Consider the following 18,304-nt stretch of genomic DNA (forward strand, 5'->3'; position numbering starts at 1 on the left):
ATTGAATGAACAATCAGCCAAAAAATGAAAAATTTGAAAAAGAAAGATGAAAAAATATATAGAGATACACTTCGAAAATTTGAGAGAGTAATAGAAATAGATGAGAGGAGAGAAGATATGAAGATATGTGATGTGAAGCGACAGAGAGAGAGTTAGAAGTTTTAAAAATCCATTCAAATCTTTGGGGTGAACCAAATACAATTTTTTACAATTTGTAGTTGTACCTTAGGCTTTAATGTTTGTATGTCAATGAATTCCATGGAGTTATTAAAAGTCCATGGAAAATTTGAATACCTGTAGACTTTTATAGAGTTTATAAAAGTCAATGTTGAATATCACTTGACTTTTTAAAACTCCATGAAAGTATATTTTGAATACCACAAGACTTCTATAGAGTATACAAAAGTCTTGATTGAATACCTCTAGATTTTTAAAATCTACAAAAGTCATTAAAAGTCAATAAATTTCCCATGTTGAATACACCCCCCTTACACAAGCGTTTGAGATTGAGTTAAATACAAATCTCAATTTTATCTGATATTGATCATTAATAACTTGTCTGGTCTGTTTATGTGCAACTTATGGTAGTTGCCATTATCCATAAGTCCTATGTATGGATTGCTTCAAGCACGCGCAACGGTTGTCTGAATTCAATGTTGAAGAGAAAGAGACCAGCGAGAGTATTTGCTACAATGACTTAGTCCATCGATATTTTCTTAAAAGTATATTTTATCTTTATTTAAATATAATCTAAAAAAATTATACAAGCAAATAACACGTGCGTTGATGTACTAATATCTTAAAAGAGTCGATGTTGCTAATCGGGGCCTCAATATAAAACTATGGGGGCCAACAAAACCGGTCTTCAAAAAAATTTGAAGGAGTTGAGATTATTATTATTTATAAATGTAATGATTAAATGACAAATTTTTTTATCACACATTTTAAATCAATCCTGGATATGTTAATTTTATAGAAAAAGTATGGGTTAACAATATCGGCTCTTTGATTTATACAAGGCAGCGGCCGCGGTTTATTTAAAGAGAGAGCGGGGTGATCAATCTCGGGCCGGTCAAAAAGTCAAAACCCTTCGCCTCGACCGCTTGAAAGCGAACCTCTGTTCGTTCGGAAAATGGCGACTCGTAGAATCAGCGGTTTGATCCTCCAGAAATCGTCGTTATCTGCGCGTTGGTTGTGTACAGTAAAGGAAACTACGAAGACTGTAAAGGAGAAGAAAAACCTTCTGTTCAACAGAGTTTCGAGGCTCACTCCATTCTCCAAAACCAGCGCGAATGACGTTCTTGACAAATGGGTGGAGGAAGGAAATCCCGTCAAGCGGTTCGATTTGGTAAACCTCATCGGTTATTGCCGGAATCGTAAAAAGTTTCACCTCGCTCTTCAGGTAATTTTTCTCGTTTCCAGTCGATGAGAATGCAATGTTTTGTGTTGATCTTATTAGAAAAATCGATGGCATTAGCATATGTATGGGGCTGATATATGGGCTTATCAGTAAGGGTCGATGTCCGATTCCTGAAGTTTTCCAACTTCATGTATGTGTGAGTGTCGACAAGTTCTTGTATCAGTTTGTGAGTGTCAATTAAGACATACGTCGTGATTTTTCTTGAAGAAAAAAGACGTGGATAGAAAATAGTCTATTTATTTCGCTTTTTATTTCACATATGTGAAAAAATTTATGGGTTTAACCAAGTGTTTGTAGCTGATTTCATTGAAGTATGGGCAATGTTGTTACCTCAGAACATTATGCTTGCTCCTACTGGTTGGGCTCGTGTCGTTCCTAACTCACAATAGCTCCTAAAAACTTTGCTTTCGTTTTGGACTGAGTTTTTTGTATTTTAGGCTCATTAAACCTAACAGGCCACACGAACTGAGCTTTTAATAAATTGGAGCGTGTACCCCCTTCCTTCTGGACTCTGGAGAACTCGATTTTTGCTGACTCGGTGGGAGTTGAGTTTATTTGCTCCTATTCAATCTCCAGTTCTTCTAAAGTCAGTCTCACTGATGGATCAACGAGCTGACCTGGTTCATAACTTAGTCGGTTAGCCCTGTAACTGCTTACCATAGCTTATCCGTATGCAGATATGCAGCAGGGTTCTTTGTTCAATTGTTCCTAATGTTTGTGCCTTTGAAGTGAATTTTACTGCCTTAGTGGGTCAATTTCACTATTTTACTTGTAATTTCTAGATGTGCTCTGACTTGCATTTTATTCTTTATAATGCTCATGTCAGTTGTTTGATTGGATGGAAAAAATGAATTTCGAAAGAAACAACGCTGATCTAGCTGTGCGTATCGACCTCCTCTACAAGACAAAAGATTTAGCTTCTGCAGAAAAATACTTCGATAGCCTCCAAGACTCGGAAAAAACTGAGAAAACCCTTGGAGCGATTCTTAGAAGTTTTTGCAATGAGAAAGCAATTGACAAGGCTTCAGAGACCTTTAAGAAGATGAAAGAGTCAAATTATGCGACTACTCTAAATTACAATAATATGCTTGCACTCTACCATAACATGGACCAGTCAGAGAAAGTCATCTCATTAGTAGAAGAAATGGAAGAGAAACATATTGCTGTTGATGTTTATACTTATAATTTATTGATTAACAGTTATGCTGCTATGAAAAATTTTGATGCTGTTGAAGAAGTAGTAGAGAAAATGAAAAGTAATAACGAGGAATTAAGTTTGTTTACATATGGAAACCTAGCTACCATATATGTCAATTGTGGGTTGTTCGAAAAGGCCAACCATTTTCTTGAAATGATGGAGAAAATGGATAATCAGGTGAATGAGTTTGGAGTTGGAGCTTCACGAACACGTATGAAGTTGTATTCTGAGATGAATGATTTATCAGGAGTTAAACGGGCATGGGAGTCTTTGAAGGCAACTCATGGGGGGCGCCCAAGTAATACTAGCTACCTTTCCATGGTTGTAGCTCTTTCCAAACTCGGGGATCAAGAAACCCTAGAGAATCTTTTTAGGGAGTGGGAAATGGGTTGTTCCCATTATGATTTCAGGTTACCGAATGTGTTGCTAAAGTTTTACCTTAGACGGGACATGATTGAAGAGGCCACAATGCTCTACGAAAATTTGCTTAGCAAAGGGATGGAACGTTATTTAAGCACATTGATCTTGTTTGCTACTCTATGCATAAAAAAGGGTCAGATAGATTTGGCTCTGAAGTATTTGGAGGCAGGTGTGGATAAAGCGAAGCAGAAGGAGAAGGAATTTCTTATATCAGAGGAAACAATTAAACTTTTTCTGGATTATTTTGAAGAGAATTGTGATGAAGACAGAGCTGAGAAGTTCGTCGACTGCATGAGGAAGATCGATCGCTTCGAATCTTCTGTAAGCGATTCCTTGCTTTCGAAGATCAGAGCTTCCAATAGGTCCATAGATGATATCTAAGAGTTTTTGGAGTTTATTTGACACATGCACTTATGTACTACTTGAACCAGGACCTGGAAAACCACTCGCTCTACTTGTAAGCAACTTGCTCTTTCGTTATTGGAAATACTAGAAAGCTTCAAATTATTTAGAATTAAATGTATTGCTTTCTTTAATGCTTCTGAAGACATCTTTAACATAAATGTCGGTGGTAGTAATCATGAAAATCTATTGGACTAAAGAAATTTAAATTGAAAAAAAAGGAAAATTTCCACACATGATTGACACAATGAAATAAGAACAAAAATTACTTTTCAACATGTTAAAATAGACGACAAAAACTATCAGCTCCAAAATGATGTTCACCCAATAAAACAAAGAAAACAAAAATATACTGAAATATAAATATAGAGCTAAAAGTTACATTTTCCCTCATACCTACAAAACCCAAAACCCTTCGGCACATTTGTTCGTTCCAGATTTCATTTGATTTTGAGGAAGTTCCTTATCGTTCCCCGTGTAATTAATTATATATAAAAAAATTCGTATATTTCCCAGTGTAATTAAAAAAAAAAAACTTTTTTTAGACAAGAAATTCCTAAAAAACTCCTATATTTAATGACAAATATTTTTTTTAGATTAATGTTTTAACTTTCATTGACAAGGAGAAATAATTTTGAACCGTTGTTATTTCATGAAAAATATTATTTTTTATATAATTTTTTTTACTTTTGATATATTTGACTCGTATAACATATAATACGTGGAGTGTAATAATCCCACCCTAATTTTGTTTTTAAAAAGAATAGAGAGGAATCGTAGTGGTTAACCCCGGTATTCGAAGGGCATTAGAAATTAAAAATTCCACCCTTCGCCCGTTTGAAAGTCCAAACCTTGGGAGGAAAATGGCGACTGGCAGCGGTTTAATCCTCCGTAAATCGTCTTCAGCATTTGGTCGTTGGTTGTGCACAACAGCAAAGCCAGTGCAAACGGCGAAGAAGAGGAGCCTCGTGTTCCACAAAGTTTCGAGGCTCCCTCAATCCTCCAAAACCGCCATTGCAGACTTTCTTGACAACTGGGTTAGTCAAGGAAATTCCGTCGCGCGCTCTGATTTGACCAGTCTCGTTAGTTATTACCGAAATCGCAACAAGTATCACCTCGCTCTCCAGGTATTTTTTCTCTCTTTTTTTTTTTCATTTACTGTAACTGCAATGTTTGTGTTGATCTGGTTGGAAATATGGATTATAAATGGGTTTTCACTTCTGTGGACTCAACCAAGTGTTTGTAGTATTTCGTTCCATTTGTTGTGCTGAGCTTCTAGGATTGCAAGCTCATAAATCATAACAGGCCATTCCGACCGAGCTTATGATAATTTGGAGCTCGTATGATTCCATTCCTTCTTGATAACTCAGTTTTTCCTGGCTCGGAGGGGGTTGAATTTGTGCTTTACGAGTAGACTCCTTCCTTATGCTTAACATTTGTGCTTTTTAGATAACGTTGATTCGGTTGGTTTATTTCCTTGCTGGTGATGGTTTCTCTGTTTGACACATGAATTTTGGATGTATTATCATGTCAGTTGTTTGATTGGATGGAAAAAAGCAAACTTGAAATAAAGAATTCTGATCAAGCGGTATGTATAGACATCCTCTACAAGACAAAGGGTTTAGCTTCAGCAGAAAAATACTTCAATAGCCTCCAAGACTCGGAAAAAACTCATAAAACCTTTGGAGCGATTCTTAACAGTTATTGCAATGCAAAAGCTTTTGATAAGGCTTTGGAAACCTTTGAGATGATGAAGGAGTCAAATTATGCAGTCACCCTGAATTACAACAATATGCTCACGCTCTACCATAAGATGGACCAGCCAGAGAAGGTAGTCTCATTAGTGCAAGAGATGGAGGTGAAACATATCGCTCTTAACATCTATACTTATAATTTATTGATCAACAGTTATGCTGCTCTAGAAAATTTTGAGGCTGCTGAAGAAGTTTTAGAGAAAATGAAAAATAATAATGTGGAATATAGTTTGTTTACATGTGGAAACCTAGCTACCATATACGTCAACCGTGGGTTGTTCGAAAGGGCCAATCATTTTCTCGAAATGATGGAGAAAATGGAGAATAGGGGGGATGAGTTTGGATTTGGATCTTTACGAACCCGTCTGAAGTTGTATTCTGATATGAACGATTTATCTGGAGTTAGACGGACGTGGGAGTCTTTGAAGTCTACTTATCGGACCCCCAATAACACCGGCTACCTTTTCATGCTTGTAGCTCTTTCCAAACTCGGGGATCAAGAAACCCTCGAGAAACTTTTTAAGGAGTGGGAAACAGGTTGTTCTGCTTATGATTTCCGGTTACCGAATGTGTTACTAAAGTTTTACCTTAGACGGGACATGATTGAAGAGGCCACGGCACTCTATGAAAAATTGGTTAACAAAGGGATGAATCCTAATTTAAGCACATTTACCTTACTTGTCAATCTATCCATAAAAAAGGGTCAAGTTGATTCGGCCCTGAAATATTTGGCGACAGGTGTTGATAAAGCGAAACAGAAGAAGAGGGAATTTCTTATATCAGAGGAAACGATTAAACTTATTCTGAATTATTTCGAGGAGAATCGTGATGAAGATGGAGCTGAGAAGTTTATTGACAGCATGAGGAAGATCGATGGCCTCAAATCTTCGGTATGCGATTCCTTGATTTCAAAGATCAGAGCATCCAATAGGGCCATTGATAGCTAAGAGTTTCCACTAATGTGCTTCTGGAATCAGAACCTGAAAAACCATTTTGCTCTACTTGTGAGCAACTTGCCCTTTCATTAGTGACAAACAATAGATAAGATTTAAATTATTTAGAATCAGTTGTACAATGTGTTCTACATTGTGCTTACTTGAAAATCCAACACTCTTGTCTCGAGATTGATTTGACTTAGACTTTAGAGTTAAAATCAAAATTTTCGAGTTAGGGGTCAGTTCTTGCTTGAGCGTGTTTGCAAACTTAGCTAAGTTTGATTTCAGTTTGCTAAGTTTGATTTCCACTGTCCACATAATCGTTATTTTATTTATTTGTATTTTCTAAATTTACTTTCAAAAACTAATTTGGAATACATAATAAATTGTTTTCATGACTTCTAACCCAAATTATCCGTGCAAAGCCCAATAATAAATTGCTTCTACAAACCCGTAATATATATATATATATATATATATATATATATATATATATATATATATATATATATATATATATATATAGATGAACGCTTTGGATGACGACGTGCGATTAATGTACGCCGTTAATGTCCAAGACATAATGTTTTTAAAACAAAAAGTCTGTTTAGAGATGAGCTCGGCATCGGGGACATCCTTCTTTTCTAAATCTTCACTGTCGCCCACAAATGTTGTTTTCTGCTGCAAATGATGCTATGAATCAATGTCAGTCTTCGGAAAAGCAATTCTGCATTAGACTAGCTCAGGTACATACCATGTATCGGCTTAGTACAACATAGGTATAAAAAATAATCACTTCAGGGATCTACCATAACATAGATCTAAAAAAAGTTTCATTGTTCAATTCAGTACATGATTTACCAAATCATGTGGAGCTTGTCTTAAAAATATTTTCGTTTCTTTGTTGTCTATGTTTCCAAAAGTGTTACACGAGAGGGAATCGATCTGCAAGATGAGTAGCTCGTAAGAGGCCGTTCGTCCTCTCCACACCTAGAGAGTCTAACCCTCCAAAGAGAGTCTAACCCTCCAAAGAGGGCTATGCCAAGGTTTGTGACCGTCGCTGTGTGAGAAAATCGTCCTTGAGACTTTTGAAAGCTTGTGTCAAGCTGATGCCATGAAGATGTGATCACATCTAGAACCCATATATCACTGTAGTAATGTTTGTCCCCAACTCCACCTAGTACATACATCTGCAAAGGGCACTTTCATTGTCGTTCGACAAACTAACAAAACTTAGAAAACCGAAGTCTTGGTTTTGAGACAAAAAGACTTGCCTTGGTGCCTATACTGACGGAAGCATGGCCAGCACGAGCAAAAGGCAAAGGTCCCCGACCGTCCATCTGACACGAAAATCAACAGAACTTCTGATCATGTAACATAAAAAAATTTAATTGTGTGCTCATCAATCGAGCTTAACAGACGTATCAAGTTGGTCGTCACAATTATTCCGTACTGATTGGATGTTTGACACAAGCCTAATGCTAACTACAAATTTCCAACAGGCCGTTTTATGTTATCAGGCATAACGTTACAAACAACAAATCAGTTTCTCAAAAAACTGTGATACCTAGTATGACAAAGAAAATTTCGAATGCAAATAATGTATGCCACGAAGCAAAAGAGACTCAAATTTCTTACCGTGGACCAAATACTTCTATTCAAGTCTAAAACACAAACATCACATTGGTATCGATCACCAGAGTCTCCACCACACACAAATAAACTGTCACCCACAACTACAGAACTATGGCTATCCCGAGGAGCAGGGACGTGCCCTCTTACTTCAGGTGAAGTCATGCCATATTCTTCAAGTCCAAAATATGCAAGTCACTTAAGTAGTTTGCTTCACCTTCCCCACTACCCCCAAAAACGATCATTTTCTCATCACCAACAACATTAGCCGTGTGACTTTCTCGAGCACATGGAGGATTTCCTCGGCATTCGGGATGAGTCCACACCCTGGACAAGAGATCCAATATGTGGAGATCATTTACTTTCTTAGAACCGTTGGTCCCTCCGAATACTATCATTTTTCTGCCAACAAGGACAGTACTATGACTGTCTCTAGGCCCGGGCACTGATCCTGAAGTCTCAAGTATCTTCCATGTCATCTTCTCGAGACTGCACACGAGGACAGCACTAAAATGCACACCCCCTCGACATCCCTAAACAAACAACCAAAATATGGATATTCATTAACTTTTCCTTTTCTAAAAAACACAAAGAAAATTTAGCCAAAATAAAAACGATCATTCTATTCTAAAATAATAACACGGTTATGAATGAAACTCGCAGCGGATAGAGCATCGGTTCTTCATGTCATAAATTTCAAATTTTGTCTATGAATGGTTGGTTTGTAAAAGTTGACACAAGCACACAAGACATAGCCAGGACAAACTCCCACAAAGCATCATTTTTCATAGGCCAAAACCTTCTTGACAATAAAATCCAATTATTAAAAGATTAATTTGAATGCCTTCAGAATATATTTACCTTCGTTGGCTTCTCATTACTCTCGGAGATAAGCGGTAAATATTTATCGAAACCTTTTGGGAATAATTCTTGATCCAAGAAGTGAAAAAATATCTTATTACTCAAAGTAAAATTACATTCTATGTGAAAGATTATTGTTTTAGATTAGATACGGCAGCTAAATCTTCCAGTGACAGCTTGCTTCTTTCCTCATTTACTTGGCTTTTCCTTTTTTTTTCAATTTAAATTCTAGTCGTACCAGTGCTAAGCATGTTCATTAACTTTAGAAGAGAAAACAAGAGAACAAAATTATTCGAAATCTCATTAAAGAAAAAGAACAAATATCTAGAAGATTCCCACTGTAAATAAATGAGAAAATCCAAGACTTGGGGACAAAATGCCAGCAAGAGGCAAAAGGGCAGGGAAAAAATATCAAAATAAATAAATTCTTTCAAGAAAGTGAAGTTGTCATCTTGCCAAAATCAACCATACAAGAAACTTGAGAAGGAAAAAAAAAAGACCATAAAAAATAAAATAAAATTCAAAGCATAAACCTGGAACAAATGTAATCCCCAGACCATGTTGATTACACAACAGAGCTGACTTTCGAGTGTATATAATAATATAAATATATATCATCATACAAAATATTAATTTGACAATTAATTAAATTTTTATTTAAAAAAAGACACACACACACACACAAACATACTCCAAAAACGTAGAGTAAACCATTGAAGTAGCAGGCAGAATATCCCCATCTCTCAGAAGGGTGAGCTTCCATAACCTTTGGATACACCGCCATTGCCTTCTTTCTTCCAACTTCACCTCCCAAAGACCCCATTTTTTTGCTTCTGTTTCAGTATTTCATGTATTATTAATATAATATATATGTTTAACCTATAGATACAAATATAATATATATGTTTGATTCGAATATGATTTGAGTGGGAGAGAGATTGGAGGAAGAAGTGGAGGCTCAAAATAAAAAAGGTGACATATCAACTATCAGTGTCAATGGACATGAAAAGATGGGCGTTTTCAAGTCTACGTCACTGTTGTATCAACATACAACTCCATCGCAGTCCTGCTTAAAAGCACACATTTTATAAATTTATAAATATTAAGATTATTTCTTTTTTATTTTATATATTTATATCATAAAGTCTTTTTTTTTAGAATTAATATTGTTTTTTTTATTTGTTTGTTCAGTTTCCCAAGTTGTCTACAGAAAATGATGGAGACTATTGGTGTTGTTCCAAAGGTTTAGGCAAAAATTTGTGTAAAACTGTCTCACAGTTCGTATTTTGTGAGACAGATTTTTTATTTGGATCATCCATAAAATATCATTTTTTATCTTATTTGGAACAGAAGAACTCTTGTTTCATCGATACTTTGAGTGGCAATAGTAATCATACGATGATTGATGATTTGATGGCGTGTGCAATGGAGGACAGAAAAATTAAGGATTAGCTTACCTTGACGGATGTTCAAGAAAACGGATGAAAACTGGGTTGGGAGATTAATTGGAATGCATGAGTTCTTGCTGTCCAAATAGATAACGGAAGTTGGTTGGTGTTTTGGACAAGAAAATAGAAAGATTTTCATTACTTTTGTTTATCTTAGAGCTAAAGCGTAGTTCCATTGTAGATATTGAGCTTGGATCTGTGTTTTGAACTATATATTTGATTTTGCGTATATTTGTTCATTCATGAATCCGAATGTAAGTATATAGGTTGAATTCAATGAAGTTCTCATGTGTTTTTTTTATTACTGAATATGTTTTCTTCATTTATTTGTGATGTTTGTTAATGCATTGCAAGTTTTATTTAATAAAACTTGGAACAAGAACTTCAAAATATATATATATATATATATATATATATATATATATATATATATATATATATAGTTGTGCCAAATAAATGTTCCCAATAAAATTTTTTTAGGGTAAAAAATTAAAATTGATTTTACTAATCTATGATTCTTGCTCAATGAGTTTTTCAATTGCAAGTTATTATTGTTCAAATGTTTAATTTATATATAAAAAAACAACATTTTTGTAATATTTTATGCATTATGTCTTTGATCAAACATATCAACGTAAATTTAACATTGTGATACGATGTAAATCTATCGCGAATATTTATGTGAATATCGATAAATTAATACTTAAGTATTGGATGTAATGAAACATATCAAAATCATATATTCAATAAATGATTGACACATCATCGATACTCACATAAGTATGTATGATAGATATATATATCAAAAATCTATGTTATATAAAGACTTTTAAGCTAACATATGTACAGTACATAAATAAAAACCCCTCCAAGAAAAAAAAAAACGTGGGTGCGGATTATTATTATTAAAAAAAAACTCTTCTCGGTAAGCAAAGGATATAAGATTTTTTTTAATGATGTTTAATTTGAAATGCCTACGAAGCTCTTGAAATTAAATTAAAATTATTCAATTATTAAATAAATAAATAATGATGAATTTGGTGGGGGCATGAAAAGGACGTGGAATTCACGCGACAAACACGGGGTTTTTCTTCCCATATTTTCATTTGCGAGATGACGGTAGTTGTGGTCGTCGCCGTCCGTCGACGTTAACGTGATTGACCGTGACTTTCATTTTCCTAACATTAATTTTTATTTTATTCTTATATAAAATATATATGATTTTTATTTCATTCCGAATTGAAAGACACGTCTTGGTTAGTAAAATTTTAATAATTTAAAAAAATTAAAATTACTAATTAATAAATACATTAATAATTTATTATTTTAAAAATATTTTTTTGACAAACAAAAATTTAATCACATGTAAAAGTCATATTTAACTAATACTTGCATTATATTCTTTGCATCGATATGTAAAAAATTGATTATATATATTTGTTTATGAAATAAAAAAGTAATACTCGCTATTTTTTATAATAAAAAAATATTTATTATACTCACTAATCAAACTAAGTTCATAATATTAAAAAAAACAATAACAAGATTATTAAAAGCAATTTTTGAGTCACTTTTGTTGTGTCATGATATAATATTTGGAGTTCCAACTGGGCGAAATCGAGGCAAATGCTAGGCATTTTTTCATATTCCAGGTGGAAAATCTTTATGCGGCTCAAAGATTGCTCGGAAAATGCATAATTTGAACTTACGACTTAATGTTTGAATTTGAGCTGGATTCTTTCGGTACAAATTGGATTTATCGGGCTTTGCCAAATGACAAAAACTTGTGTGTGACGCTGTTATTAGTCGTATTTTATGAGATATATATTTTATTTGGGTCACCATGGAAAATTATTACTTTTTTATGCTAAAAATATTATTTTTTATTGTGAATATCGATATGATTGACCCGTCTCATAGATAAAGATTCGTGAGACCGTCACAAAAGATATTCTTTCTAAAATAATGCTCAAATCCAGATTTGAGCTCTTGGGATATATAGTGTATTTTGTGAGAAGCACGAAAGTTGTAGAGCAAAATAATTTAGGCTTGGATACACCTCAAAAGAATTTATGAACATATTCGAACTCGATTTTAGTGTGATAATTTTGAGTAAAAAATCAAATAATACTCGCTAGTTGTCAAGGTGGAAGTTGCACGAGAGTTGTTTGATAAAATGGTGGAGAAGAATGTAGGTTCTTGGAATATAAAGGTCAATGGATTTGCATAAAATGAGATGATTGATGAAGCTAAGAAGTATTTTGATGAAATGCTGGCCAGGAATGACATTTCTTGGAGTGAGATGATTGATGGTTTTGACAAAGGAGGGAGGAGTCGAGCTTGATAGATTTGTTTAACCGAGTGTGTTGGCTTCTTGTGCTAATGTTGGTGGCCTTGATCGAGGAAAATGAATTCATGCATGCTTACATTAGAAGCAATAGTAGTCTGTTGGATGAAGCTTTGGGAACTTCTTTGATAGATAGATATGTACTCAAGAGAGGGGCGTATTGACTTGGCGTGGGACGTCTTTGAGAAGATGGAGTGGGAAGAGTGTTCTGTTTGAATGCAATGATTTGGAGGCTTGCGATGCATGGTCGAGCAGAAGAGGCAATTGAGCTATTTTTGGAGATGACAAAACGTGATATTAACGCGAATGAGATTATTTTAGTGGCATTATTGAATGCTTTCGCTAATTCGGGGTTATTTGATGAGGGCTTAAATTATTTCAAGTCCATGGAACAAATATACGTCGTAGAGCCATGATGGAGCATTATGCTTTGTAGTTAATATTCTAGGAAAAGCAGGATTCTTGATTGAAGCTGAGGATTTCATAAAGACTATGCCTATGAAGGCTAATGGTGCAGTTTGGGGAGCATTTTTAGGTGCTTGAAAGGTACACAGAAACGTTGAGTTGGGAGAGGGATATCGCGAAATCTTACCAGAATTGGAACCAGAGTCCAGTGGTCTGTCATACGCGAAGCCTGGGAAATGGGACTTATGAAAGAACGAGGGATTAAAACCGTAACTGGGGTGAGCATGATTACCGACATAGAGGACAATGTTCACATGTTTAAAGTTTGTGATTCTTCAAACCCTCGTATGAAAGATGTCAATTTGACGCTCGATAAGATTAAAGGATTAAGTTGTGCGGATATGTGCCTAATACATCGAGGTTTATTTGGGCAGGGGAGACGCTGAGGGGCTTGAAAGGGGCGTCATGGATTCTTCTTCTGATTTTGATTTCTTCTGCTTTCATTTTGATAACTCTGTATTTGTTCGTTGATATCAAGAGATTCGTTGTGCTGCATTCTTTTAATAAAAGGATTAAAAGTCGTTGTATATAAAGGACGATTGCCTTTAAATCATAAGCTCTTTGATGCAAGACAATTTCATCTTGAGGAATTTTGGCCTTCGACTAATGCTGCTGTTTCAGAAAATGCCTAAACAACAAAATTTAAGTTCCATACAATATAATACAAAATTCGAGACATTTGTCTTAAAAAAAAAACTTAATAATTATCTCTTACTATTTATTAAGGCTAAGTAGGTTAGAGTAATTTCCTTGGTCTGTTTTTTAAAATACCTAAAATACCCTTCACCCCCACTCTTTACATTACTCATTATATATATTAATAAAGTGTTAAAAAATAAAAGCAAGTCACATGTAGTTTAGTGGATAAAGCCTATGTTTCTTAATCATGAGGTGGTAGGTTCAATTTTTGCTTGGGTCTTTTTTATTCTTTTTTAATTTATTTTTTACTTTATATCAAAATCATAATGTAGCCACTCATTATTTCTTATAAATATTTTTTTATCCTCATTTAAATATAAATCAAATAAATTATAAAAACATATTGTACAAGTACGCAACGCGTGCGTCGTTGTACTAGTATATATAATCATTCTGTTGTCTATACCATATTATTAATCTTGACGCACTAACTAAATTTGATGTCATTGTGATTTTTTTAAAATACCAATAATACCTCTTAAAAAAAACTCTAATTTTATTTAATAATTTTTTTTTATAAAATTCTATTTTAGTAAAATTGTACACTTCGGTATAAATATCATATTCACTTTCAAATATTTTAAAACCACTAAAATATTTTTTGAATTTTTATCCAAACATTTGATTTTTTGGGATAGATATACAATTCAAGTCCATTTTGTGGATTGTATTTTCATAAAAATATATATCTATAGACTATATATGGCGTGAAGTTACGGGGTCGTTTAGCTGTCAAATTCGAGAAAAATCGAAGAAAAGGGTTTGTTAGTCAGGATAAGACAAGATTTTCTGTATTTGAACGACCACACGAGCATCAAATCAGAATCTAATCTTCCTTAGACTTCTTTAACTGCTCAAAATCAATTATTTTGTTTGAAAAATTATAGCTAAAGTCGTATGAATAATGCATTAATCTCTAACAAATTTAATCATTTAAATACAATAAGTAGAGAGGAAAAGGGAAAAAAAAATAATTTATAAAGCAATAAGCGTTCGTTCCCACATATTATTATAATATATTTTTATTTACGACTAGCTATAGCTAATACATGCAAACGTTATATTTATTGGGGAAAAAAACTTATTTTATGTTACAAATATATAAATATCCAAACGTACTCATTAAATATAGCTTTTACATATCAATAAATTGTAATATTTAATTATTATGATGATCATGTAATGCAAAGACGTATGGGACGAGCCCACATCTAGGTGCACTTTATCCACTCGGTAGATTTAAAGATGAGAGTTCAAGTTAAGTATGGATATCGTAATTAAACAAATCAACAATAATTGGAAGATTTTATAAATTAATCACACATTATGAGGGAGCATGTTCTTGCCAGCTGTATATTGCAATTTTTTTTTGAGGAAAAAAAAAACAAACTTAATGTTATTGTCTATAAATGGTTAAATCATATAATAAAGTTGATATTTTTTAAAATGACATTGGAGCATGTCTCACTCAAGGGGGCAAAGCCACTCTGGCATTTCAATTGACTCCATATGTTCATTCACTCCTTTATATATCCATCTTAATGTTAAAAACATAAACATTTTTTCAATAAATGTCTAGTACGCTTTATTTAACTAACTTGTAGACTAACGTGTTAATTGAGGATTTATCTAACACTGGAAGACAATGAAGTGAGTTTTCTCGACTAAAAATAATAATAATGACAGTTTAAGTGAACTTTTTCTTAAAAAGATTTTTATAAATAATGAATGTCATACAAACGGTAGATTAGACAACATATATGCCTATCACTAAAGTGACAATCACATTTTGAACGTATAATTTTGATATGTTTCATCACATCTAATAGTCATCTACGTGTTTTCATAATTAAATAATTAAAAGCCAATAATATAAATTGTTCCACACTTTTTCATTTTTTTGGGTCAAAGAATGATATGATCAATGTTGAAAATAATAATTGTGTTAATTTGTTATTTGACAAGGAATTTTATACAATAAAGTTTTAAATCTTATCATTTTGTATGGTTGGTTGAGAAACGTCAAACCTTCTCGGTTCCAACTTTGTGCAACAATAAAATATCTATCACCACTAATAATTAATAAATATTTAAAGTTATTTTGGTGAAACAAAATTAGACTTCCGAGACATGATAACGAGACAATATGTGACTGCCATGTTTCTTATTTATTTATATTTAATTTTCCGTCGGCATATTATATATAATTCTAAAAAAAAAAAAAGAGGTGGTGTATAATTTTTGGTTGTTTTGCAAATTCAAGGTGGAACTAATTTCGAATTGATTGAAATTTGACCTTATATTATTTTAATTAAATATTAAAAGATATAGAGTAGGTATCTTGTGAGACGATCTCACGAATCTTTATCTGTGAAACGGGTCAACCTAACCGATATTCACAATAAAAAGTATACACTTAGCATACAAAGTAATATTTTTTCATAGATGACACAAATAAAAAATTTGTCTCACAAAATACGATCTATGAAACCATTTCGCATAAGTTTTTGTCAGAGATATATGTAGATGGTAAATTTCTGTCAAACATGTATTTTTAAGCATTTCATGTAGGCCTGAGATTTTATTTTATTTAAAAAAAATAAGAAGTTGACATAACTTGGGGGTGAGGAAATAATGAGTTATTTGAATATTATTTTAAAAACGTTTTTATTTTTAATAAGTAAAAAAAAGTGAAGTACGTGTTTGAGTAAGTTTTTTGTAAAGTGTTTTTGAAAAATATTTTTTAAAAAGTGTTCAGTATATATATTTTTTAATAAAAACAATTGAGAGTTGTTTTATGATATTTTTAGAAATGAAGAAAATCATATAAATCAAAACATAATACTTTTTAATTGTAAAAATATTTTTATAAAATAGTCGAACAAGCTATATTTGTTCCTAAAATAATTTTTAAAACATTTTATAAATTGTTTTTTTTAAAAAAAAACACATACGAAAAAGTTTTATAAATATTTATTCAAACAAAACCATAAATTAATAAAAAAGAAAAAGAAAAAAAGTACGATGGAATAAAATCACAAACTTAGATGAGATTGGTCGTAATTTACCTCACACATATATATAAAAAAACAAGTAAAATGATGTTCATGACAAGATATCAAAGTCATGTTCAATCGTTTCGCCATAACGACTAACAATAACTGAGAATATATATCAAGAGTGAGTGTCACGTAAGACCATATCGCTTTAATCTGTGATACGGGTTAATCCTACTCATATTCACAATAAAAAAGTAATATTCTTAGAATAAAAAATAATACTTTTTCACGGATAACCCAAATAAGAAATCTATCTCACAAATACGACCCGTGAGACCGTCTCACACAAGTTTTTGACATATATCAAACCATGGCCTTGAAAAATGTCATGTTCTTTTAAATTTAGAATTTAAATTTTGTATTAATAAAAAATAATCAAGATTAATATGTAGTTACTCGAATATTAAAAAAATTAAAATTCGAAAAACAATTAAAACGTGAACTCAACTTAAAATGATTTGAAAAGTTGCCATGACAAACTTTTTTTAGGGTGATAATTATTTAATGAAGGGCAAATACCATGAGAAGCAACGGGTAAAAAGGCAAAAAAGAAAGATGATTACCTCGGCAAACGAAAACGAGAGGGGGGGAAAAGGGCATGTGTGCAGTGCAATAAATAGATGAATGAACGAATGAATGAATAAGGAGCGAGCAGAGATGGCCTCCCTCCACTATTTCTCCATTCTCTCTGCCTTCTGCACCATTATATATATCAAACCTCTCTTTTCCTCCATACCAGAACCCTCCCACCTCTCTTAGCGGGGTGTCGATTCTGTAGATACACATAAGGTACTGTACATCTTTTTTCTGTTCAATTGCAAGGTTGGGTTTTGTTTATTCGTGATATTCGATCAGTGAATTCTTTCCGTTTTGACCATAAAATAATGGGTTTGTGTTGTTTTGTTTTGTCTTGCAGTTCATTTGTTTTGTGGCATCGAATATCGTGAAAAGGAGGAGTCTGAATCTGTTATGGCGGATACTTCGAATCCAGTTACAAACTCCGACCTGCCTCGTAAGAAGCGAAATAAAGCTGGGTCCGGCCGAATTTCCAGGGAATCGTCTCGGGCCAGGTGGAGAACCGAAACCGAGCAGCGGATATACTCCTCCAACCTCATCGATGCCCTCCGCAGTCTACGCCATCCCGATTCCTCCTCTGTACGCGACGCCGCCGACAAGGTGCTCGCCGTCTCCGCCAAGGGAAGGACCCGATGGAGCCGCGCCATCCTCACCGGCCGCCTCAGCTTCAGGCTCTCTCAAATCAACCGAAGACACAAGAAGGCGGCTAAACCAGTTGTGGCGTCGAAGAAACCGGCGGCTCGGAATAATCTACCGCCGCTGCAGAGGAAGGTGAAGGCTTTGAGCCGCTTGGTTCCCGGCTGCCGGAAGCTGTCGCTTCCGAATCTTCTAGAAGAGACGACGGACTATATCGCTGCTTTGGAAATGCAAGTCAAAGCTATGGCTCTCATCACCGGTCTACTAAACGCGACGTCGTAGGGGATTCCACATTTTCCACTTGGCTTGGCTTGGTCCACACTTAGCATTTTGCTAAGCTTGCCTTTTATTTTCTACAATATAAATTATAATGTTCTTTTTAAATTTTTTTTCTTGTAATCTATCTTGTTAATAATTGAGGAAAATTAATATATTTTGTATTATATTGTGTA

The 18,304-nt window shown here is 33.7% G+C and overlaps 3 protein-coding genes and 1 pseudogene across 3 annotated transcripts; 3 read left to right on the forward strand and 1 right to left on the reverse strand.

Moving 5' to 3' along the window:
• The first annotated feature begins 1,034 nt into the window (after window positions 1-1,034).
• LOC140821987 (pentatricopeptide repeat-containing protein At1g02370, mitochondrial-like) lies at window positions 1,035-3,557 on the forward strand. The gene is made up of 2 exons (XM_073182689.1): window positions 1,035-1,402; window positions 2,247-3,557. Exons 1-2 carry the CDS (start codon window positions 1,133-1,135, stop codon window positions 3,417-3,419), a joined length of 1,443 nt encoding a protein of 480 aa, XP_073038790.1. The 5' UTR covers window positions 1,035-1,132; the 3' UTR covers window positions 3,420-3,557.
• Window positions 3,558-4,227: 670 nt separating this feature from the next.
• Window positions 4,228-6,318, forward strand: LOC140822071 (pentatricopeptide repeat-containing protein At4g01990, mitochondrial-like). The gene is made up of 2 exons (XM_073182795.1): window positions 4,228-4,567; window positions 4,975-6,318. Exons 1-2 carry the CDS (start codon window positions 4,304-4,306, stop codon window positions 6,139-6,141), a joined length of 1,431 nt encoding a protein of 476 aa, XP_073038896.1. The 5' UTR covers window positions 4,228-4,303; the 3' UTR covers window positions 6,142-6,318.
• A 402-nt stretch (window positions 6,319-6,720) lies between these two features.
• LOC140821952 (uncharacterized) lies at window positions 6,721-9,705 on the reverse strand (annotated as a pseudogene).
• Window positions 9,706-17,171: 7,466 nt separating this feature from the next.
• On the forward strand, window positions 17,172-18,304 carry LOC140821790 (transcription factor bHLH149-like). Its single transcript, XM_073182393.1, has 2 exons — window positions 17,172-17,429; window positions 17,557-18,304. Exon 2 carries the CDS (start codon window positions 17,610-17,612, stop codon window positions 18,132-18,134), a length of 525 nt encoding a protein of 174 aa, XP_073038494.1. The 5' UTR covers window positions 17,172-17,429; window positions 17,557-17,609; the 3' UTR covers window positions 18,135-18,304.

The sequence above is a fragment of the Primulina eburnea genome, unplaced genomic scaffold (genome assembly GCF_022965805.1).
Source record: "Primulina eburnea isolate SZY01 unplaced genomic scaffold, ASM2296580v1 ctg739_ERROPOS11973397, whole genome shotgun sequence".
NCBI classification, from domain to species: Eukaryota; Viridiplantae; Streptophyta; class Magnoliopsida; order Lamiales; family Gesneriaceae; genus Primulina; species Primulina eburnea.

What these genes read in the sequence shown, in the direction of transcription:
- LOC140821987 (XM_073182689.1), top strand. Translation starts at nt 1,133, where the DNA reads ATGGCGACTCGTAGAATCAGCGGTTTGATCCTCCAGAAATCGTCGTTA. An exon ending in AGTTTCACCTCGCTCTTCAG is followed by an intron (nt 1,403 to 2,246) that starts GTAATTTTTCTC and finishes TGCTCATGTCAG; the next exon opens with TTGTTTGATTGGATGGAAAA.
- LOC140822071 (XM_073182795.1), top strand. Translation starts at nt 4,304, where the DNA reads ATGGCGACTGGCAGCGGTTTAATCCTCCGTAAATCGTCTTCAGCATTT. An exon ending in AGTATCACCTCGCTCTCCAG is followed by an intron (nt 4,568 to 4,974) that starts GTATTTTTTCTC and finishes TTATCATGTCAG; the next exon opens with TTGTTTGATTGGATGGAAAA.
- LOC140821790 (XM_073182393.1), top strand. Translation starts at nt 17,610, where the DNA reads ATGGCGGATACTTCGAATCCAGTTACAAACTCCGACCTGCCTCGTAAG.